This window comes from Halictus rubicundus, chromosome 12 (genome assembly GCF_050948215.1).
Source record: "Halictus rubicundus isolate RS-2024b chromosome 12, iyHalRubi1_principal, whole genome shotgun sequence".
Lineage (NCBI taxonomy): Eukaryota > Metazoa > Arthropoda > Insecta > Hymenoptera > Halictidae > Halictus > Halictus rubicundus.
Genome location: NC_135160.1, coordinates 7,646,904 through 7,672,470, shown reverse-complemented (window position 1 = coordinate 7,672,470; position 25,567 = coordinate 7,646,904). Strand labels below are relative to the sequence as shown.

At 43.0% G+C, this 25,567-nt stretch overlaps 1 protein-coding gene across 4 annotated transcripts in view; it reads right to left on the bottom strand.

Moving 5' to 3' along the window:
• Positions 1-2,484: 2,484 nt before the first annotated feature.
• Rho-6 (serine protease rhomboid 6) overlaps positions 2,485-25,567 on the bottom strand; it is a 183,644-nt gene continuing 160,561 nt past the window's right edge. For 3 of the 4 annotated variants that reach the window (XM_076797565.1, XM_076797563.1, XM_076797564.1), the window contains 4 exons: positions 19,777-20,041; positions 9,334-9,504; positions 8,691-8,846; positions 2,485-7,909 (listed from right to left, as the gene is read on the bottom strand). In XM_076797565.1, the coding sequence (XP_076653680.1) occupies positions 7,589-7,909; positions 8,691-8,846; positions 9,334-9,504; positions 19,777-20,031 (903 nt within the window). In that variant the 5' untranslated portion in view covers positions 20,032-20,041 and the 3' untranslated portion in view covers positions 2,485-7,588. The remainder of the gene's footprint in view (positions 7,910-8,690; positions 8,847-9,333; positions 9,505-19,776; positions 20,042-25,567) is intronic. The other variant, XM_076797562.1, reaches the window with a different exon arrangement.

Sequence of the window (25,567 nt, the reverse complement as noted above, 5' to 3'; positions counted from 1 at the left end):
CGGCCTCCGTCGGATTTAATCGAACCAAAATGTATTCTCCGTTTTGTGAGCGTCGGGACCCGTCGACGGGCTCCTGGAAAACCCTCCAAGTCCCTCTGAACCACCGATCTCCGGACAACGATCGATCGCGTGGGTCGATGGACTGCTCTAATCTCGAACGCTTCACCCTCACTTTCGAATTTAACCCCTTAACACCATTCCCGTGTTACGGAACGGACCACCGTTCCAATCGCATTTGGGCCACGCAATTCCTCGTTCATCTTAGGAAAGATAATTCAAAATAAAAGTTTTGGGCATCGATCTTTTTTCTCTGAACGATTTTAAGAAGTTGCGAGTAATACATTGGAGTTGTAACTTCTTAAAATCATTCAGAGAAAAAAACTCGATGCACAACATTTTTATTTTAAATTATCTTTTCTAAGATGAACGAAGAATCAATATATTGAAGAAGAAGAAGTGATATACCAACTTCAGAAGACTAGAAGACTTCAGAAGAGGACTTCAGACGACTTTAGAAGTAATATATTGGAGTTTTTAAAATTTTTTGATATTTTGTTACTATTTCGTTTTTCGCCCACTCATATTTGCTTATGAATGCATGAAATCCTCAAACCTTGGAATTGCAAGGGGTTAAACAAAAAGAAATTCGATCTTCTGAACCGTGAGGGTGGCCTAGCCCTAAATTAATTGTTCGAATTTGGGGACTCGATGTTGAAAACACATTGTAGGACCAACTATGAGATCCATAAAAGAACTTTTAGCGTTCGCCTTGACTAGAGCAGCCATTTAACGCGATTGGAAGATCACAGACAGATCACGCCGATCCCTCCCGTCCACGCGGCGGTGCCCTTGTCCTAAGATTCTTAGGGATGTAAGAGGATTATAGAATAAGTTTCTTAAGTTTCTGTGTCATTCGTCGACAAGAGATCGTCGGGCAGCGTAACCGTAGATCGTAAGGGTAGCCGATGCGATCGATCTAGACACACGCATACATTGTAACCGTTAAAGCATAATAATTGTGTATGCATATACATATACATACGTATAGAAACTTTCGTATAGAAATTGTATTAGAAAAACAAAATATCCGAACGCGCCCCCTCTCCCCCTCACCTAAGTTTTCGATCTAAGCAACTTCGTTCTGTTTAAGAGTTAATGACTTAAGCTTGATTCGGTTTGGATGGAAACTCCGGCGTGCTCGTTTCCGTGTCGCGTCAAAACGCCGTAAATTCGCTCTGAATGCCGCACAGAGGCTTGTACTATGTGTACGTTTTATGCTCGTCGTAATAAACGTTCTCGGAATTCACTATGTCTACCCGTTATTGTCTCGACTGCTCCCCTGTCGGATGTTGCATCTGCAAGGAAAATATTTCCTTACCTTTTCTTTTTTTCCCACGATGATTTCGTAGCTCCTTTTCGCTCTTGCGTCGACCTAATTCTTCGTATAGCGGAACAGACGTGGAAAAATGGAACGTTGACGGTTGTGTAAACCGATAGTCCCCTAGAAATCACTGAAACGTTGTGCTATGCTTCTCGGAACAATTCTTTGCGATCGTTTCTTGAAGTGGAATTACGAAAACAAATGTGAAGAAGTAATTTTTCAAAAGCAATGATAAGATAGAATAATACCTTTGTATCAACAAAACTGATAAGAGATTATTGACGCTAACACAAATCTAGAATTCTTTAGGAGTGTCCGGTCACTTATTTTACAGTCAAAAATGATTTACCAAAAGAGAAGTGGAAATAAACATTTTCAGTTCGATAATCATTCGATCAAAGCATTTTCGTTTTCCAACATAAATTAACAGAAGAAAATGAAGGAATCACTTTGAATTTATTCTCGGATATATTGTAAACCCAGAACTCTCTAGAATTGTTCACAAAGTGATTACACGCATGCAGCACCCTGATAAAGATCGGATCTCGACCTCAAGCCGTGCGTTCACTGCGTTATAATGTAATGACCGGAAGGGATAATTTATTATCGAGCTAATTATCATCGACGCGAGATAACGGTGGAAAATTGGATGAACAAATGACGAGCAAAAGGCGTCGGGATTATGGGGGACCGCGGGTTTTGACTTTATTGCAGGTAATCGATTGTTTCGATACACAATTGGGGGAGAGCGACAGCTCCTCGTTTAATATGCCCGTGACCGAATCACAGCGTATGTATATAATCGTATTTATATTCAATAGTCAGTTATATTTACAGATCGTATTATCGTTATTATTAATCCATGTCGACATAGTCGGTAACACTAACATAATCACAGCCAGTTCGCCTCGTGTGTGTATTCCGTGTGTGTCTGTGTTTCGGGTGTACATGTATGTGTATGTGTATGTACGCGCGTGTGTATTATGTAATATTGGTAAACAAGTAGGTACGATCATCGACTAATCAGCCGGGGAGAACGCAGTCTTCTCCGTTAGGGTTCTCCGCGAATTTCCCGCGAAATTTAAGTGGCAAAATTTTCGCTTGTCCCTAGAACGAATTATTCGAATTAGGAATTATGTTAACACGTTCACTGCCTCATACAGTTCTAATGACCACTGCTTTACACCATAAAGAAAATGCAATTGGGTTTCTGAGTAGATAAAAATGCGTTTTGGAATGGTGCTTCTTTTGTGGTAAAACATATTAATTTTAATTGAACATTACTTTTAGTATAAAAGAAATATTTTAAGAAATGTCGTGGAAGTCGACTTAAATTTTTTTACGAGTCCAAACAACATTCATGCTATCAAGTTTTGCAATAGCCCAAAATTAAGAAAGTTTATGCCCGATTAATCAATTCCTCCACAATTTCTGAGTGATTTGGTTGCTCTAAGAGATTGTAGGAAAAATTAAAAATTAAAAGCGTTAACATACTTAAATCTTTGATACGGAAAATTTTTGCTCCCAAGCCGAAAAGGCGCAGTACATAAAAAGATTTCCTTTTTACATTTTCAAATGCTTTATACGTGCTTTGAAAAAATACCGTAACTTTGAAGACTGCCGCGAGAAAAGACGACGGCCTAGAGAGAGAGAGAGGGAGAGAACGTGTTAATATTTTTTGCGGGGATGCAAAGTACAGCCCTCAAAAAAATAGTCTTCTGATGCGAAAGCGTCGCGTCGTCTCGAGCCAACTTTTAAGCTTTGGTCAACGCCCTTTTGATGTCGCGAAGGGTTCAAGCCTTCGTTTTAAAAGAAATATCTTCCCGAGAGGAAAGTCTCCTGTAAAACCGGGGCCGATTTTATCAGAAAGTTTCTCTCTATTAGAATTTTTTGATTCTGCAGCGAGTGCGGCGAGTGGCTTTAAAAAAAGAAGTTATTCCTCGCCCGGGAAAAAATATCTTCCCTTAAAATCAGGGGCGCCGGCGCGTTTTCCATGGCGAGACTTTTTTTTATTAGAATTCTTTGGTTCCGCGAACGAAATGAGTGAATGGTGTCAAACAAAATATTTCTCGCGGAGAGAGATCAACTTTGAACCGCTTTGTTTTGCGTTCCGTGGTTTTGCTTTAATTTTTATTTCTGAACGGAGAGAATTAATTCGAATGATTAAAAACGTTTCACGAGAAATTCATCTCGCGGAAATTCGCGGAGACTCCTAACACGGCTCGGCTCTACGATATTCCGCTATCGAATATTTTCTACATACAATTATAAACATATTATTTTTCTTGACAGCATCGGCAATGCTCCCAGGAAATCTTCGCGATTCCACGAATATTCGCCCGTTGTCCGAGTCCCTTGCATTCCCCCTTCCCCCTCCTTCTCGATGCAAATCTGCTCGCTCAATTCCAACAATTCCCGGCCAGGAATATCGAAATATATTTCAATAATTTATCCGTTCATAAGCATTCACCCTCCGATCCCGTCGATACGATTCGCGTTCCGTGATCTTCCGTTTTGATTCCTACGCTTTGAAGCCCCGCGAAAGGAATCCAAGGGAAACCGATTCTCGGGCAATGATTTCCAACCGCCCCCCTCCCCTCAACAAGCTTTAAATTCTACGTGGAGAAAGGGACCAGTTCGCTTATTTCAATTGTCCTGTATTTTTATTTTGATCGGAGATGTTGCACAATAAGTGTCATCGACAAGGGAATTTTCTATTTCCGCTAGCGTCGCAACTATTAACATAATGTTCTTCGTTCAAAGGAAATCGTCCTCGCAGACTAACCGAGTAGGTAAAAAATTCTCGTTAACAGACGAATTTTAAATTTCAACTCTAGATCTTATTGTTAGAGGATGGATTTTAATCCGTAATAAACATTCAAACAGGAAATGCAACTGCTCGTCGAAACGATCGACGAAACGAATAAATGTTTAAGTAGACGGTGCTTCTTAAAAGGTAGTTCAGGAGTTGGTATCAACGATTAGATCAATTATTGTGCAACTGTCGGACTTTTTACTCGACTGTCCATCGGGAGTGTCCGGGGTGAAACTTACCGGCTGATAGAAAAGTAATCTTAGCTTATAGTCAAGGTTGCGGAGTCGTAAATATGAAATTGTGTCGGGTGCTTACCGAACCTCTGTCATTCGTTAACTGAAAAAGAGAGGAAAGTGTTAAAATTACGATAAAAACTCCAGAATCTATGAACACGTTCTTGGCTCGAGTCTGAAAAAACGAAGACGAAAAGGTGCCGAAAACTTCACGATACAATCTCAGGCTATGGGTTGAACACATCAAGTACGAGACCGAACTCGAACACATGTCGCACGAAATTTATGGCAGTTCAAAATCAGAGAAAAAGTAAGTACTGATTTGGAGTCACGTTGTCGAGAGAATGTTCGAAAACAGGATAGAATAAGTACACTGTATTGACGAAATGTTAAATGTTATTCTGATCTCATTTGTTAGAGATTGCAAAATTATGTTCCCTGGCGTAGAAGTAAGAAACAAGTGCTTGGAAGCTCAAAAAATACTGTAAAAATTGAACTTAGCTTCCCGTAAACAATATTCTAGCGTTCCCTTTCTCACTGTCCAGTCCAATTTCTTTAATTCAAGTAATTATCGAAGGACGGGTTTAACAGAAAATGAAATATATTTTTGTGTAAACAGAAGTTTCCCAGGAAGTCTCTGGAAAATTGTTTTACGTTTTCCCGTAAGTCTACAATTTAATTTCCTCGACTGAATTAATTGTCGAGAAGAGAAACAATCAGATGAACGGGTTGTGTTTTGCAAATGCGTCCTCAGAAACTTTTACAATTTAACATTCGTCGAAGCAATCTGTTTTCGAACCATCCGTCGACACCGAATGCTTGTAAACAGCGAATTGAACACAGTACGATTTTTCTCGGGTGTGAAACCGAGGTCGGATCGACGACGAATCGCGGTGCGATTTCGATCTCACGATCCACTGGATTTGATCCGGCTTCGCTGGAATTTTGGGAAGGATTCGACGTTCTTGGGGGCTTACATACCTTACGCTACTCTTATCCGTAGTTTAATATCGAAGAATGACTCGAAACACCCTTATTGATTAACATCTCTAGGGCTGTGCGCGGATTGCTGGCGGGAAATCGAACGAAACCATCTCACGAAACGCTTCCCCCTACAATAATCAACAATCCACTAATCTCAACAAACCATCGAACAACGTAAGCCACTGCAACCCTAAACTCGAACCCACGACCCAAGTCAACGTCACAAAAGACAATCGTCTCGAGTCCTGGAAACAAGATTGCTCATGCAAAAATGATTAATATAAACGGTTAATAAATATTCATCTAGCGTTACTAACTAAACCATTACTAGACTGCAGGTCTTTAAATAAAATATTTTTACATTATGGCGCAAGAATCAAATACTTTACAGTTTTATCACTTTGGAAAAACTGTGTTGCTATTCTCAAGTTCTTTTAAACTTCCCGCTGTTTCAAGCTACTTCTACTCGTCTCAAAACCCGCAGTCTAATAGTAACTAACCCTGTAAGTACCCTTCTCGTTAACATTCGCACCGTGTCACCTCCTAGCCAACAATCTATTCAACAAACTTGAAAACCTTCAATCAACAATTTCGCGAACGAAAGCCACGAGCACCACCAACCCCAGCAAGCCCCGCGCAGCCATAAACAACGATCTACCAAATACTTTATCGATCAAAGTCGCCTCCTACTCGATTGTACACTGATCACCATCCACAGTCTTCGACAGTCTGGCCAACAGGAACGCAGACTCTGTCGAGGTCTCGAGTTCCAGTTCCTATCACACACAATTTGACAGCCTCGGGAACACGCGAGGAGTCTGACAATGGCACAGAAATTTGGTTCCGGCTATCCTCGCGGCGTCTCTCGGCAAAATGGATCCGCGGCCGATCCACCGAGTACAAGATCGAATACGTCGATCCTCGCGGAAGCGTGTTAGCCTTAAATACTCGATTACACACCGACCGGTCCCGGTTAAGCGAATTTATAGTTGGAGGCTCGTCCATTTGTTCGGGGGAATCGGCGATTCGTCAGCCGTCCCGGAAAAAGCGTTCCTCGGCCGCGCAACAACCCCCTAATCTCGCAATTAGAGGAGCCGTCGTAAATTTTCCCCTGGAAGATGGCCCCGTACCCGGCCAAGAGTCCGACAGGCTCGGTGCTCTTGCCCCGGGAGCATTGAAAGGGGATTTTCAATCCGCCCCTGTCGATACACCCCGATCGAACCGGGTCGGTCTTCTTTCTCGGCAACTTTCTCGCGATCCTCTCCATCCGTCATCCTATTATCCCGTTCCTCGTTCCCTGTCGGCCGATCTCGGCAGCGTGGAGTTTGAACGATCAAAAACGACGCGCCGTTTGGCGATACCTACACAGTTTTCGTCGGGCAGTAATTCAATTATGGCTAGCTGTTCGATCGGCTAGCAGAGCGCGGTCTGCTGGATTTTGATTGTTAACAGGATCACCGTGTGTCGGACAGGTAGCCGCGGCGCAGACAATCCCCGGCTCCTTGGTCACCCGAGTGTTTAGATTCGACGGGTTTTGATTGTTAACCGTGGATTCACTGGTGGCTGCCAGGTAGTGTGGACGATCCTCGGCTGGTTGACCGTCCAAGTGTCCGGGGCTTCCCGATAGCCACTTCGACGGCTGTCCACTTTGCTTCCCCCGAGCTGTAATCGATGCAGATAATCCTGAGGACCACCCCGCACAGCTTCTTCCTCCTCTAAATTTCTACAGGCTCGTTCCAGACCGTTTCAGGACACCCAGCCCCAAGTTCGATTCCTAACTGAACACATTCACAATCCGCGGACCGTGGTTTCCCGAAGCGTCTCAGGCAACAATCGCGACGAACGTCATCGAACCACTTCGTTCCGACACTCCGTTGAACCGGAAGTCCTCGGAGCTGCCTCCGAGTCCCCTAAATTTCCTCTAGCGCACTCACGAGCCGCTGTTTCGTGTCACTCGATTCCACACCGGTCTCTGGGTTGGGTCCCGACAGTCTCACGCGTCTCCAATTATCCTGGCGGACATCCTGGTCCAGCGATCCCGGCAGCCGTCGTCACGAAATGTTCCCGTGTCGAGAAACCATGGCGAACCTACTCGAAAACGCTCTCGGCGGCCTCCCTGATCTTGACGATCAGGAACGACCGTCTGCAGAGCTTGACGAGCAGCTCGATCCGCTGTCAGGATGGCTTCCTGAGCTGGGGCAGCGCGATCAGGTAGATGTTGCCGAGGATGGCGCCGACCACGAGCAGCATCACGCTGATGGCGGACAACAGGCGCACGAACCTGACGAATCTCCGGCCCCTGGCGTCCTTCTTGCTCTGATTCGGGAACACCGCCAGGCCCAGCAGAGGACCGGCCAGAGCGCCCGCCACGTGGGCTGCCCAACCAACTCTGCCACAACCCAGAAGAGCCGGGATTGGCAGCGACGCCACGTCCGCGCTGGCCAACAGCAACACGGCGCCAAGACGCCAGCCGGCGTACCGCAACTCGCCGTGACACTGCGGCAAAACGAAGCGACAGTCGTCGATTATGCGGTTCCGTAGAAAATCGAATCAGAGGACCCCATAATTTCAACAACAACCCGGTTACTATTTAGATGATTCTTCGATATTGCTGTGAAAAGAATGCGCATTCTGCAGTTTCTCCGCGATTATTTGCGAACGACGCGACGTTGCCCGAATGTTTCCCGAGCATGTCTAAACAACGGCATCGGCATTAATTATACACAGGCAGCCCGAAGCAGCTAACGAAGTCTCAGTTTCATTTTTGCTCGGGCGAACTTCCGAGCAAATGAATAAAACTGCCGCGGGCGTCTGTTGTTTGCGAAATCGAATTCGCGCCGAGCAACAATCGCGGAAACAAGAAGCAATCGAAGCCGAAAGTTCGGGCAAAGCGGCGAGAGCGTAACTTCGGAACGCGAGGCGGCAAGAAACGGCCGTGAGAGGAAAGCTGATTCGGGATGCGCCGCGATCTTTGTTAATCCCTTCCCCCGACGGAGAACTTTTCCACTGTTCCGCAACTATCTTCGTCAACTCGCAAACCGCTCCGTCCCCATTTGCCAGTCGTTTCACGGGACGGTGGCAATCGATGTATTTTTTATTATTGCTCGTTTAATGAGATCCAACCGAGAAAGCGAACGCGAGGAAGGAAACTTCGTCGGGGCTGTTTCACCCAGTTTTTCCAGCCCCACGCGCCTGGCCACGCTTTCGCGAATAGTCGCCGGAAGTTTCCGACCCCCGCCCTGCCTTCGATAGATCGACCAAGTTTCCTCGAACTTACCAAGTAAAGATGCGCGAGATGGCTGGTAAGCAGCGCGTAAACACCTGCGGAAGAGCCCACCAGGAACAAACTCGGCTGCAAAAGGGATGCACCTAGGGCTCCGCAAACGCCACCCCCCAGGTAGATCGTCGCTACCCCTATCCGGCCCTGCTCCACCTACAATCAACACAATTTTCACCCTTCAATACTTTTCAATCCGTCTACTGCTTTAAACTTAGGGGATTGCGGATAGCAAAATTTTGAGTATAATAAAAAAATCGATATGGCGTCCCTTCCGGATAGGAGCACTCCTTAAGCGAGTGGTCACCCATTGTGAGAGAAAACAATGAATATTTTTACCCCTCCGAATAGGACTCTTAGGACTGCCCTTAAACTAGTCGCTGGCAGTCGAGAGGTTAGTTAGGAAGTTAGAGCTGAAGGTCCGGGGGTTAAAACCACCCCACCGTTCACAGTCTAATATCCGAAGCGGTTTCCAGCCGATTCAACCCTTTCAGGGTATGAAATCGATCGAGCTAACGGCTAGGAAAGATTGAACGTAGCCGGTGACGAGCGGAAAATAGGGGAGGGCAGGAGGGGGTTTGCTAGCGGTGGTGGCAGTGTGGCGGTGGCGGTGGTCCGCGGCCAATTAGTCTGATTAACTCACCTCGAGCGGGGTGGCCAGCACCAGCTGGATGACCACGTTGAGTGCAAGGTGAAGCGCGTTCGAGTGCAGGAGCATGTACGAGGCGAACCTCCACCCTTGGATCCTCTGTCGTGGATCGTAGACCAGCCACCTGCGCAAGGTCGCTTCATCCCCCAGGCAGTGAACGGCTATCTGTCGTGATCGAGAATGCGTTTCAATCGGGCTACTAAATCGCGATAACGAGCAGGCAGGGTATAATGGTCGTGGCCAACAGAAACAATTCATAGTGCGTTCGGCACAGCTGCATCCTAGCCTTCCTGCGCCTCTAGAACGAATTGAAAACCTTGAACGGGGTATTTCTTTTTAATGAAATCGTACTTGTCAAAGTTTTACATATTTTCATTCTGTTACCGATTGCTTGGATTGCAAGGATCAAACAATTTTTAATAACTAGACGCACCCGGTTTTTGTCGTAGGCAGAATTGAAGACCTTGGACCGACAGGGAAGGCCGTTTTTTAGTACAATTGTACTTGTCAGAGTTTTATGTTATTTTTGTGCACAGGGTCTTCAATTCTCCCAATAGTGGTCGCAGAAGGTTCTTTTGGATTTTTGCTTTGCACTAATTTGGATTCACACTCTCGTTTCAGACGTCCACATGCTACATTGAGTAACCAACTTTCTGGTTTTCCGACGTTTCACTCGTAAAGTACTTCTTAACACTACTTAACACTTTGAGTGTCCAGCCAGAAACCTAAAAAGTTCCACAAAATCAAAGTAATTTATTGAACCCCTCAGCTATGATAATAATTACGCTGCGGATGTTTCCGCAATTTTCAATTTCTGCAGTCAAATTTTAAGAAATCGGGATCAAATAAAATCTTATTTTCAGTGATAGTAGAATTTTATACTTCGGCATTTTTTGAAAATTTTCGGGAGCCAGAAATGCATAAAGGTCCGCAGACTAATAACACGCGAAAGAAGAATTAGAAGCTGAATGAAATTTTGATGGACTTTTAAAAATTTTATGAGGTCCAAAATTGCATTAACTATAGTCAATACTTGGACTAAGTAGACCCCGCTTGATCGAAAATATATTTCTAACGCTGTAGATATTTCACAAGTTCAATCGAAATCTGGCTGATAAATAAAAATAATGAAAAAATAATTTCATTCCGCTGTCGACGTTTCGTCCGTTACACGGGTCATCGGAGAAATAGTTCGTCGAACAATCGCGCAATAAAAAATCCACGGCCGGGCAATTAGAACGAACGATAACCCTTCGTCGATCGAAATATCGCAAAATATCAGACAATCCCTTCTCGTCGAACGTGCAATTTGGTCCGCAATTGAACGTCGCCAGCGCGACGCGAAAAATCCATGCGCCGCGCTATTTGATCGTGGAATGGAATTACCGAATAGACAATTATTTACGCGGAGCGGGATTTTCGACAGTCATTCCCCATTAAAATTCGGTGATCAGAATCGAATCGCGTGCCCGGTATTCGTCACACGATCGGAAGAGCGAAAACATGGACACGCGGCAACGCGCGCGCGTTATTCGCCGAATAATTAATTCTATCTCGGAGTCCGGCCGATGGAATGGTAATTAATCATGACCGCGTATTTCAACGTCGAATAAACTGGCGCGACACCATTGTTGGCCTTGAAACCGGCCCACCGAATCATTAATATGAATGACGCTCGAGGGCTGCGGTGAGAAAAGACGCGCGCGATTCGATCATTTGCGCGAGGAACGGTTTTCTCTTTGCGACGTAACGTTGTTGAAAAATTTACGACGATCTGCAATTCAAAATATTGCACAAAATAATAATAGTCATCCCTTCGATCTATAAAAGAAATAATCAGCCCTTTAGGGACGATCGTTGAAATATTGATAACGCAAAGAAAAAAGGAAGACAATGTTATAGTTGGTAAAGAACAGTGCAACAATAAGATAGTAAGTAAGCTTTAACAAACAGATTTTAGCATTTTCCAAAACAGTGAACCAGAGACAAATGAAAAAGAGAATTATTTAAGCTGCATAATTAAAAATAAATTCGATTAATTCCAGTGCAAATTCCGCTTCGGTGGTTCTAAATTTTTTAATTTACGTCGAAACATTTCCAAGCACGATTCTGATTGGAACAATCGGCAAGAAACCGCGCGGAACGATCTGCGGTCGCAGGGAACTGTTGCTGAAGAAACACAGCAAGCATTATCGGTTACATTAATTCGTGACTTGTCCCGTTACACGGCGAAATTATCAGGATCGATATTCATGAAGTCTGATCGGGCCAATTAAACTGGAGGCACTACCCCACGGTTAGTTCGTAGAGCGGGTATCGAATTTTCCCGGGCGTAATTGATCGATGATAAAATCGTGTTACAGATATCAAATTTTCACCGTGGATCGAGTTAAATTGTTCATCGCGGGTTCCGTAATTGAAAGTGGAGACTTGCGGCCCCGCTAATGCGTTCTCGACTCCTCTAGTGGTTTTTAAAAGGTTTTAGATGGCGGCTGAAGGAAATGTTGCCGGCGATCCTCTCAGATGCCGTGTTTTAACAAATTTCTGCTCTTCTCCTGCGTTTGCACGCATCCAGGCAAATTTTTTTAATGATACGTCATAAGATACCAGTAAATGGTTAATAAAAATACACACCCATCTTGTTACCAGGTACTTTTTTCTACACTCTTCTCTTCACATTCACATTTTCTTTCAACGTATTTTGTTCGCGGTTTCACGATTGTTTTAACATGTTTTATTCGCACGAACGAACTCGTTATAGCCGAATGTTTTAATAAAAAAAAAAAAGAAACGAAGATACATAAAATGTCGACTTTGAAATATAATATACATTTTTCATTGTTGCCGACATACTGGATTTCCTTTTACGTGTTTATTAAATGAAATGATTCCGTTAGTTATACTTTGATTTTTTTACTTTTCCACAGAGTCCCAAATTTTTTACTGGAAGCATGGCGAATCAATGCCTCTCTGTTGGAATTTATTAACCTAGGCGCTGTCAAATTAGAGCTTTAAGAACGCAGATTAAGCAGCAGTCAATGCCGAGTAAAAAATATTGTGTGTATGTTTAAAATCGCACTTCATTGAGAGTCCTAGTATATGTTTTAAACTTTCTTTCTTTTCCAAGGAATTGCAAACGGCAAAGAAGTTCCGATCGCTGTAACTATAAAAAAATAAATCTATACAATAAATCGCAGTGTAGGGGCTTAAACCAAGAATCAGGATCGATCGATGGTCAAGAATGACGATTATAGCGCGACGTAGACGGCTCTATGTGGTAACGGGAGTGGCATCGCGGCGGCATGGCCAGAAACCATGCGAATTCCCGTATCTTTCGGCGCAATCTTTTTCTGATACCCTCTTTTTACGACGGCCGCGATGTTCGCGCCCCCGGCCGCCGACATTTTCCCCGGTAAATCATCCGTCGGCCACGGGTACAGGGCACTTTTGGGCCGCGGGGGCGGCTTCTACGTGGCCATCCATTTTTACGTCACGGCTTTTACGACCCTAGCGAGGTTTCAGTCTCGCTCGTGCTTAATGCGCTTTTATGTTTGCCATCTTGGAAAACGTCGGTACCCCTCGAAAATTCAGGCCACCGCCGGCAATAAAGAATTTTCATATTGCACTCGCGCGGTTCACTCCCCCGTCCCACACCTACAGCCCCTTTCCCGCCCCCTTTCCCACCATCCTCGACCGCTTTTGTTTCACCCGTCCCCTTTCACATCGTACCGCGAACAGAAGCGCTGGCCTGATTCTTCCTCCCATTGATCTTTGATTTATTCGCGCGATCGATCACCCGTGACTATCCTGATATTTAGATCGCACCTGTACTCCCCCCCACCCGCAATCGTAATCAATCATATTTTGGCAAGAGTTTCGCGTGTTAACGCGCGGACTGCAGCCAGTGTCCGGATGAGTTCCTTGATTAACTGCGCGCTCCTCATTTTGCTTCAGCTTTTCGTCAGCCCTTGAGTGAACGTCTGACATTTAAACCCCTTTTTGTTTTGTAATATAATCTTTTACATGATAGAACCTATGAAGTTAAATGTACCTTTCGATTCATTTTTTTTTCTGTGACGTACACACGGTTCGATATTGTTGTAATAATTTTGACAAGAAGGAAAATGATTTACTTCTGATCGTGGGGTGAGGGATTGATTAGTTTTTGTAACATTTTCCTGTACACGGATGTTGTGCCGCGAAACGAAAAGAACAATGCTGTTTTAATTTCGGGTCCTCGCGTTATTCCCAGGGCAACCGGAAATAAATTTTTATTGTGTTCCACGATCATCCCTCAATCGGAGGCCCGACGGGGCGGATATCAAAACATCGACGAGGCATCAATTTTTTCCAGCCGGACGCCGATTGTCGTCAAGGCAAATAATTGTCAGTTGGGGACAGCTGTCGTTATCGAACGTAGTCGAGGATTCTCCTCCGTCGACGACGTAAGTAGAATAAGCTTTCTGTGATCGGACGCTCGATTTTATTAATCTTCGATAAATCTTCTCGTCAAGTATATTATTCTGTTTCCGAATATTCTATTACTGGCATAGCTTTTTGTCACCTAATTTGCAAAAATTCGAATCATTTCTTTGCTTTATCAGAATTCCAAAATTTTTCTAAACATAACATACCAAATTGTAGGAGATTAAAAATGCTATATTTAATCTAATTATGGAACTTCATACAAAATCGAAATTTTATTCATCTGTTACTAGAAACAAGAGATAAAAAAGTATTGATTAATAGGTAAATAGGTACTGATTTCTTCCCTGAATAATTTTAATAAATTGTATGTGATCTTCACTCATTCTTGACACAAATGCGTCAAATTCAAAGTCTGAACTGCAATTTTAAAACCAGTAATTTGTTCTAGTTAGCCGTAATTTGCGTTCTTCCGCGTTACAGTGCAGCCGTATTGAAAAGCTTCTACAACATCGAAGATTAATCTACAGTCATTACCAAGTAAGTGAAATCACGTCCATTCATTTCAAACCACGATCAATTGACCAGAAACCCTATTAACCCTTACAAAAGATTGTGAAAGAAATTGATTTTTCAATACACGTCGAAATGTTCGATCGACACGCTGCCGAGTTTAACGTTGAAGAATTCAGATCAAGCCACCGCCATTACCGAGTCGAGAAGAGTGTGCGTATATTTTTAAAATCGCGATCGATCGTCGAGAGTACAAAGTTCTTTTACTGAAAAGGTTACGAAGAAACTCAATTTTTAGCGCTTTCCAGGGGAGATTTATTAACCCGCGAGCTCTGTAATTAAATCTTCAAGAATTCAGTTGGAGTCACTGCCAATTAAAAATTATCGCGTGCACACTGTCTAAATTAGGATCGATCGTTGTAAGTCTGAAATGTTCTAGCACGGTTGCCGGGAGATTCATTTTTCAGTGCTTGCCTGTTGGGATTTATTAACCCACGACCCTCGCAAATTGAACCTTAAAGAACAAGCTACAATCATTGCTAAATAAATAGTATTGTGTTCAGCTTCTTAAAATCGCGATCGAAATTCAGTTATTAATGTTTTCCCCTGCAGATTTGTGAATCCGAAATGTCAGAAAATAAAGCTTAAAGATCGCAGATTAATTTTCGATAAAATTCCAAGTAAGAACTATTGTGTTCACATATTATTAAAATTGGCAGTTCCGAGTACAGAGTCTCGAGTTTCCTTCTAGAAGCGAAACTAGTGCGGTCGTGTCTTTACAATTGAACCGTCGAGGATCCAAAATTTCTTGCCGAAAGGATTGCTCGGGGATTAACTTTGCAACACTATCCCAGGGGATTTTTTAATCTGCGGGTGGTGAAATTGTTTCGATTAAACGAGATAAGATGCACGACGCTGAGCGATGATTACCAAGGGATCGAGGTTCCAACAGCTATACGCGGATGCGAGCTCCGTGCTCCCAGGCGTATCTCGACGTTTCATTAGCCCCGGGAACGTTCATTGTCGTTTTACTATCCCCGTTACATTTTCCCGCAATTTTAAGTTCACCCATTCGAGATTGGACGCATTCTTCGCCGCTGCGGCTGGCCCGTAACGATCGCCGGAAACTTCAAAGCAATTATGATCTTTCGGGGCTAGTGACCCGACGGTGGGGGAGGGGAGGGCACTGCTGATTTCGTGGTCCTCTTCTTCTAATCGCAAGAAGGTGGTCCCTTAACTATCACAGGTTGATCGAATTCGTCCTGGGAATCGTTCGTCCGATACACAACTTCCGGTCGACGGATGTCGGAAGGAAGAGAGAAAAATTTATGCTCTCCGTGGTTTTGGGGTTGAATTATTGCCCTTTTAGTGCTCTGCGTTTATGCAGAATTCGTTGTTCATTATTGGATTAGCGGGGTATTTAATTGAGATTAACTGTTATTACTTAATTACGGGGGGATTGGTGCGCTAAGTAACGTTAGGAGCTTCCTGTAGGCCCTCCTTTTGAAGGAAATAAACGGATTTACGGTGCAGTAGAAAATTAAAAGTAAACGTTCTACCTAAGCAAGACATTTTTATTCACTTTTATTTGTTAGAGGAAGAGGCTTCAGACGCGAATTTAAAAAAAGAAATGATAAAACGTTTCAGTACCCTTCTCCTTTAATTAGGCTTTATATTAGGTTTCAGTAGCATCGACTTCTGAATAAAATAGAATAACTTCAAGGAACCATAATTCTTTCAATCCATCAAAGATGGATACACTTTCTGGACTTTGTGCAATGTTCAACAGAAGCTTTCTATATTTTTGCTTGAAAAAGTTCATTGTTAATACATTTTTAGGAAACGTTCGAGCTAAATTCGTTTTTCAAAATATGTGAAGATTCTTTTGCTTCACACAGATGAAATGTGACAAAATTTATCTTTTTGTTAACCACGTTAGTAGTTGTCTATTAGCCAGGCATTGTCTAATTTTTAAAGAGGAAAAGGATGGCGGCCCGTCAAAGAAAGAGTTACGCTTCTAGAAGGAGAAATCCACTCTCTTTCTGTGCAACTGAAAAATGCCGAATCAGATTAAAACAAAGGCACCGCTAACAGACGCGTAATCTCATTAGGAACCCGCATGCGAAATTCGAAGTTAATTAGTTGAGGGTAGAGCGTGAGCTTCCAGGTGAGGAGAAAAGTAGTTTTGAGAAAAACGCGTTTAAAGTTTCGACTCGGATAGTTAGCTGGATTCTTCTATTTAAAGCGTAATAACTCTCTTAATTCCTCGTGTCTCTAAACTGCCTTTACAAAATTCATCCAGCATCGATTTACCTAAAAAGTACGCACAAAAAATGGATTCTGCGAAAAGGTTACCTTCAAATGTGAATATTTTTGAATAATATCTGAATTTTTATTATATTTTTAAGTTTAAATGACACTATATTGAACATTATCAAAAATTATTTCTACGAGTTTCCAATGTTTCAAATTCATCAAAATCACTCGGCAATCTTCTTTCCCCCAAATGTAATTTTTCAGGCTCACAAGTGGAAAGAGAGGCCCGCGAATCCTATTAAATGCGAAATATTAATTACAATTGAAATTCATTGCGGGAGTTGCGCACTCTAATAGGAATTTTCTGGTTGGTTCCGCGCAGATGGAGCCGTTAAACTTTCAGGAACACATGCGGATAGTCGCATTAAACTCGGGTTAGCGTCGAAAAGCCAAGTCTCTGTATAATATTTCGGTTTCAATTACTCTAATCTCGGAGCTGATAAAGTGTCGACTTTCTCGTGGGGTCAAGGGAAACACGTTTTCCGAACAGGGTCCGGCGAGTTTTCCATTTTCATTGTTCGCGATCGACGAGAGACGGGAGAAGCTAATCGCCGACTGTACGACGGTCGTTCAGTTTCGCGCGATGAAACGAACGATAATGCTTCCGCGTGGTGAGCGAGAAGAGAGAGAGAAAGAGAGTGAGAGAGAGATGAGAGAGAAAGAGGGCGGTAGGGTTAATGAAACGTTGAGATAGCGGAAACGGCGATATCCGGTTACGCGGGGTCCCTCTCGCCGAAAAGTCGAGCTCTCGTCCGCGTAATAATCGGCCCGAGGTTCTTCCGCAATATCGCGAGAGATAGGATAACGAACGTGATAAATCAAAAGTAGAGAAGCGGCACCGTAAATATGGCTCGTTAGAGGGCTCGCTAATAAATCACCGGAAAGTTTCCTGCCGCCTGCGAGAATCGGCTCTGATTGCTCGCGTTTTTCGCTGGCCCGGGGTTTCGCAGCAAAGTTCCAAATGAATCGGACGTTCGGCTCAACTCCCACGTCGGTAACCGAAAAATTTCATGCTGTTACGAAACGCGTGCAAGATTTTTTTCTAGGAAATATATTAAACAAAATTTATTTTAATATACAGCGAGCCCAAAAAGTATATTCGAACATACTTCCAATTCTCGAAAATGATATTTAAACTGTGATAATTAAAAAGAAAGTAGTACAACAAGAAGCATGGACTCTATAAGAGTAGTGGAAAATTTCTTTAAATTAAATTACATATTTAATTTCTTCCTTTTAAATCCACGAAAGGAACACAAGAATTGATAATTGATTTTCGGAGAAAATTGACTTCGACAAAAACCAACTTGTTTTTGTTAATGTTAAATGTGAAATGTTAAATGTATAGCTAGCTGGCTTAATGTAAAATTTAAAAAAAAAAAAACGTGTATCAGATAAAATCGGAAACGGTGTTTTTCAGAAACGGCTTTGGGAAAATGGCTGCCATGTCCTTCTAGTGTGACGTACTTACTTAGTTGAATTTTTCAACAAATACTACTCGATCATCACGTAACAAGATGTAATAATTGATTTCCCAAACAAACATAATGTTATACTTAAAAAATATATGGCACCGAAAACAGTGTTTTGCAGAAATGGCTTTAGGAAAATGGCTGCCGCGCTTTTCTAGTTTTTAAGATACTTACCTCAATTTTTCAGAAAATACTACACACAAAATCACATAATAAGATGCACATATTGTCTTTTTAATTGAATATAATGTTAAATACAAAAAATACGTTACACCACAGATAGTGATTTGCAGAAACGGCCTTAGGAAAATGGCAGCCACGTCTTTCCAGTTTAAGAAAATACTACTTAAACATCGCGCGATAGGATGTAGATATCGATTTTACGAACAAGCATGATAATAAAAATTGTTGAATAATTGTCCGAAAGATCTGTATCCCGCAAGGTGGCAATGTTTCGTTCTATAAAAAGATCCGCGAACGCTAGGCGACATGGAGGTTGACAAAAAGCGCGTTCTCGATTGGATCGCGGAGATTGGTATAATTACTCGAAGGGAACAGTCTCGGAAGCCGATTAGTAATTTCGGTCGAGTCCGTCCCCCGCGAGCCAACCAGAATTTGATATCGCGGTGACGGTAACGATCCTTCGTTTCCCTCCCTCGGTCTCCGGCGTGGTTCTAACGCCCGCGCCGGGGCGGCGGGGGTTTCGCCCCCGTTGAATCTCGTCGTTTCATTAACTCCTCGCCGGCGTTAACTTCTGTTTTATTGCGCGAGACCGCGGGAAAGAAGGGTGCATTTAACTTCGCGGCTTTAACTTCGCGGGTTTCTATCCGGCACGCTCTTCGACTCCCCCGCCGGAAACGCTCGAATAACCTTCGTCGGAATTATTATCGAGCCGCCCGGAGGATCTACAAGCCCCGAGGCCCTGGGATGTCTCGCCCCTTCTTCCCCCTTTTCGTCCCTCCTGGTCCCACCCCCGGGAACACCCCCACGCCGGTGTTCCTCTTTGTTCTGTTTTCTTATCCCCCCTTCCTTTTCTCGGTGTTTTATTCGTCGGCTCCCGGTCCTCGAGGAGCACGAGTTTCTCGAAATACCGGCACGATGTTCGCTCGTGAACTCGTGCGTATAATCGAGAGAGATCCCATCGCATCGGCCTCTCCGCCCACCGCGCGAGCGACGTATTAGCTCGGCTAATGGGAAATCTTTTGGGTTCTTTGCTTCTCCGGACCCTCTTTGTCTTCCGGCTGGTATGCACACCGATCGGCGAAAATCACTGTTTTATGGGACGGCACACTCGATGCCTCCCCAGCACGACGAGCAAAGAGAGCTTCTCGGTTTCATTGACCGTGAGAGCAGCGCGGGATTGAATAAACACGATCCGAGCCGAATAAAGACGGATCAATGCGACGCATCAACGCGGATAATGGGCAATCTTCCGGTGAACATCGATGTTCTTGCGAGATACGATTGTTCCGGCCTCGTGGACCGAACGCGCCAGCGATTTTCGGGTTCGTAAACAAGTAAGTTTTATTTGAAATGTTTTTCACAAAAGAGCTATGGTTTTGGAAATTATTGCGTGGGAAATTTCGAATGGGACACCCAGTATATCGAATCTGATCCCGTCTCTAATGTCGACGCTGATGAATAATTCTTGATCGCGGTATGTAAACGATCATTTCCGGTGTCGGTGATATTTTTTGCTGAATGGGCTCACCTCGACGATGCTGATGCAGATCATCAGATAGGGCGGTCGTATCCGGAAGTTGGGCTTCCTGTGCGGCGGCGGGTGCCTGGGTGTTGGTCGGGGCGTGACCTCGTCATCCTTCGCCTTTTTATACGAGGACGTGACGATGATCGGCGATTCCGGAGAGTATGGCGACCCAGGGCCAGAGTACGTCGCGTCCGTGCAGTCCGACGAGATCGTTGAAAGTGTCGGAGAGTTCTCCAGGAGAGCCGCTTCGACGTCCATCTTGGCCTACCTGCGACAGAAAACAAAAAAAAATATATATATATATAAAGAACAAGCTCGTCAGGTTTACGATTAAAAAATAATTTGACGAGACTGAAGCGTCCTCCACGAATTCGATTTCTTGAGTACGAGTTATCTCGTCCCTGTCTGTTCAACTTAATTGTCTATGTCTCCTAGTTTTCTTAATCACTTATCACTGGAAAATTGATCAAATTGCTTATCCAGAGAAAATACGTTCTGCCAATTTTCAACCCTACATGTCGACACGGGTGGTAGTAACGGGGTGACAAAGAAAATCAGGTTTTTCTGTAATTTCTCTTCAATCGAAAATTTTGAAGAAAATCAGGCGTGTTTTAGATATCAAAATGCACATCTACGAATTTTTTCAGAATTTGTGGCATCGAAACGGAATTTTAAAAGATAAACAAAATTTTGAAATGCAGATTTCTTGTAGAAGTTATGAGATACTGACTTTATATTTTCATAGTTTTAGCATCTCGTTATGGTTGTTAATATATAATTTTTTCAGATTTTTCAAAGTGGGAGCTCATAGTGAAAAACATCGAAAACCGCTATTTTTTACCAGCATATTAGAGTTGCTTTCGTGTGTTTCTCTTTTGGAGGTACTGAGTGGTGAAAGGGGTTTCTTTTTTGGTAAAAATTGCTTAGAAAGGTAACAGGACATCTTCTGAAGAGCGGTTTCCTTTCGATATTAAAAATGTATACAGTGGTATGATATTAAGGTCGCAAGCGTCTGTCTCTCTTGAGGATATTGACTCCATGGAACGGGTCTAGTCGATGCCGGCAGGATTCGGTATGGAAAAAGAATTTATTTTTAACTGAAAGGTACTTCCGATATTAATGAGAAGGGAAAACCTTTTGAGGGGGAGCTCAACGTTCCTTTTAGTTATTAAAAGCACACACAGCTTTTTGGTACTAATCATTCAGGCCCGTTGAGAGACGAAAATACAGCCGACGTTGAAATGATTCTGTACGAATCAAACTTTATTTGCGATGATAGAAATGCATTTATGAAATCAAGACTCATTAAAAAGATCTTCAGGCACTATTTTCACATGAAGACACTTGCCCTTTGATATTCTCACATCTCTTTTCAAAGAATTGACCATACTTAACGTCGGTACCATATCGAAAGAGGCTTATGACTTTCAATGGAATACCATTCGCATAACCAATGAGCCGTAGAAATCCTTGAAGAGAGTCCATTGTTTCCTCCTGGCCATTAAAAGCGAGGCTCTCAATGAAACAATGAATCATCCTCTTGAAATTATGAATAAAAGGAAACGATCGCAATCAATGTTCGCTGAGTCTATTCGCACACTATGCCTGCGTCCCATTTATGTCTTAACCGCTTGCCGTACAAACACGTCTACGTCACGCATTTCCTCTGACATCAAACACATTGAAATGCAATGTTGTTTCATATATTAACAGCAAATACTACCAGTGATGTGTTTATTGCAACCCAGGAACATATTTATTTCGAATTTAATATTTCATATTTATTTCCGTATATGAATAAATTTAACAATTCTATTATTATAAAGGAATATAAATGATAAATGGAATTTTAATCCTTCATTCTCCATTGGCGCCATTGTGGAGACACAGTCTACTGCTCAAAAATAATAACGGCAATATTATTATTATTAGAATAAATAAAATTAGCAAAAAGTAGTCACAAATATCTTCACTTAAACTTCTCTACTTAATTAGCTCTTTAAATTAGGTCAACATTGATTTCAGAAAAGTTCAAAAATAGATAAAATGAAGTTGGCAAATTTTAATGGGTCTAGCCGTGGCTATCATAAAATCGTCGTAAGCATGTTCCGAGGGTTAATAATGAATTGAAGCCATTAGAAAGTACTTGGAGTATTTATGGTTAATTAATTCGTTATGCGAGGGGGCTAAAGTTCTCTGGAAGTGAACCTACTTCTAAACGCAACTTCGCTAATACTCATGGAATACATATTCGTTTTCAATCGTTTCGAAGACAGGCACGAGAGGTCATCTATGATGCAAGTGTCGCGGGAGGCCTCGCGACAGCATTTCGAGTTAGTTTGTCGCGCGGTGCAGAGACAACCGAGCAGAAACGGGGGCAGAAATAATTCACAGAGGGAAGCTTTGAGCAACGGGAACGATCCACGGGCTGGTTCGGCACGGTTCAGTCCGTTCACGGGGGCTGGCTTTGTCAAGGATCCGCGAATTTATTGAAGGTGCCCGCGCCCGTGTTCGTTCGGCAACTGCGGAACGGCCGTGCTTCCGCGGGAGGGCCCCGTGTACTTTAAACCGCATGCAAATTAATGCTCGGCCGAGACCGAGGCCGCGGCGGGCAGTAAAGTGCGGGCAAAGTGAGTTTAGGGAGCCATACGTGCGTAACAGCCCGCCGGATCCTCTTCGCGGTAATTATGGATTCCGCTCCTTTGCTCCTGCGAGTCTCGGTTCTCCTTTTTTCGTCGTTCGTTTCGGACGCTAAAGAGGGCAGTTTAATTAATATTCCGCCCCCGCGAACGTCGTTTTCTCGTTTCTTCTATCTCCTCTCTTGTTTCCCTTCTTTTCTTCTACTACTTCCACCTACCCCCCGTCCGTTACCGGGCTGCGATTCGGCGATTTTGCTTTTATGGGTTTCCTCTTTTTCATGCATCCGCTTTCGTCGAAGCGTTTTACGGTAATCCGCGACGACGACGGCGAACGAGGAAGCCGCTGGACGTGTTACCACAAACGGGGTATAGATGCAGAGCTATCACTTAATGTATTTTTCTTGTTCACGTTCGAGGGGCTTTAGAAATTTATATTGTATTTTAACACAATCATTTTATGTAAGAATCGACCCTCCATTTCTCCCGAACATCCGACTTGTCGTTGAGTTGTACTACTGAATTCCGTTAGAATTTTCGTGCCACCTCCTGCGATATCATGTTCTCCTAATACAAAGCTCAATTTTCGAAAAATTTAGGAAAATTTTAACTGTCTGACTTGTCGTTGACTTATACTACTGGATTTTCGTGCCACCTCTTTTGCTATCGTATTCTCCTAATACAACACTTGATCTTCACTAATTTCAAAAATTTTGCTGTTCTCGAAATTTTCGGAGACATTAATTTAATGTATATATTATAATATTGTGTATTCATGTCCAGGGTGGGGAAAGAAGAATACACTGACTGTTGCAATTAATATTCCTTATTTCTGACCAAATAAATTACAATGTTAAATGTGTACATATACAAAATAGAACAAAATAGAACAAAATGGAACTAAAATGTAGCATAGTATGGGTCGTTTCGCATGCAGGCTGAGTGTACAGGTGATTGTAGGTGGTACCATGTGTAGTGTTGACGAGTATTTCTTCTCTGTATGAAGATCGATCTTGATACGTTCTACCTGAAGACTACTAGCAGTCTCCTTCCGTGGCCTGAGAGCTACTGAACGCGAAAGATGCTCGCAGGAACTTGAAAAGGAAGCAGCACAAAGTAGAGTTGAGTGTAGCTTGAATTGTTGCTCTAATAATTTCCATGGCTACACAACTGGTGAACTGTAACACGTAAACAGTGAAAAAATCCAACTGAAAACTATTTGTGAATATTAGTACTAGCAAGAACTGAAAATTCCATATACTTCGTTTTTACTACGGATATGTAACATGATTTGAAGTCCGTATATATTTGATCAGATTCGATCGCGTTCTCGTGGTTTGTCAGCGTAGAGGACGTAAGAAAACGAGTTGTTTTGTGTGTAACACGAAACCTCATAAGATACTTACCCCTTTTCCCCGACTAATCCCTCCGGCATCAACTGGCCCGACCTCAACCGTCCCGAAAAGTTAGATACCTAACTGGTAACTCTAACCTCCAAGCATTCGTCTATATTTTTCGTGTGCAAAGGGAACCCCAAAGGATACTCAGTGGCTCGTTAGTCTCGGCGGAGAGCGTCGGCCAGTCTTTAATCCAAACAGGCCGTCGTTGAACGCATTCATTTAACCGCGCGCGCGGTCTGAAGTACAGGGAGGATGCAATTGCTCGTCTACGTGTGGAGAGAAGGACACGAGGAGCTGGTAGACTTGTCCTGAAGAGATAAAGAAACGAAGGAGAACGCACGATATCTGGAGGCAGAGACGGAACGGAACGACGGAGTTGGGGATGGAGGAGGAACTTTTGGCCGGGGTCAATCCTGATGGCCCCTTTGTCCGTTCCAGAGGCGGTCTTTGTTCGGCCCGTGTTTTCGGACCACCATAGAATTTGCCTGTGAATTATTGGGGCTCGTCGAGTTCGGGAACCGTTCTCGGTCGGTGTGCCGCCACGAAACCGAGGACACCCACGAAACCCAGCGATCTCGTTGCCCAAAACCCCGTCCAACCCTCCATCCCCCATCCACCCTCTCGGTCTCCCTCTCTCTCTCTCTCTCTCTCTCTCTCTCTCTCTCTCTCTCTCTCTCTCTCGCCCTCGTTCTAGGGCGAATCGATTCCGAACGAAATCTCGGGCCGAGCTTCCGAGATTTTGTCGGATCCCTACGCTGCACCGAGAAATACCGAGGGATACGATAACTTTTCAGGTGCAAAGTGAAACGAAGTCGGGAAATTGAAAGGAGATTCGCAGCCCTCGGCCCTTCCCGCGCGTGTCCCTACGAAATTAACATGCTCGCCGAGCTGCCAGTTTTGTGGACAATATCTCGCGAACGAATGTGAGTGGTTGAAAAAGAAGGGTGTTGGTTTAGACGTATTCTGGAAAATCGAGATCTTCAACCAGATAATTTTCTTTTATTGCGTAAATTTTTATTTATAAAAATTAGAATTTTGATGGAACTTTTCGGAGTAGTCGAAATGAGAAACATTTAGATTTATTAAAATTATCAGCACAAAACAGTTCCTGTAGAACATCCAAAATATTGATTCATTTGTGCACATATGACAGTAACGATCAATTGGAATTTTAACAAATCCATTTTTGGTATTTACTTATATAATGAAGTCTAATCCAGTCACTCTGATAATTCGGTGCTCTTAAACTGTGGGAATGGAACATTAACATTCGCAAAATTTACTGTCATGAACATTCTCTATATTATAATAAATTGTATTTACTTTAATGTGTCTTTCACAACTGTATATTGATTTTATTCTGATCCTGTTTCTAGTTCATTGTATTCTCGTAAATAATTACGAAAGCCTCGTTATTGTTTCAGTAGCTATACAATTTTAACTAACAAACGAATCAATGTCCACAAAGTATTGTTACCATTTGCTTGTTTATTCAAAATCATTAAAATCTGTCTTTCCGACTGATGAAAATGTTACCATTATTACAATGATAAAATATCAAGGAATGCGATTGAAAGTCCACAGTAAAATGATCTAAAAGTTCATAGTAAGATGTGCCAAACAATCATAATAAAAAGACCTAAAGTCCACAGTAAGATGGTTGAAAAGTTCACAATACAATAATCTAAAAGTTCATAATGAAGTGATAAGAATGTGTTGTCTTCATAAAAATGTACGATGCAATTACCAGTGGCAGGA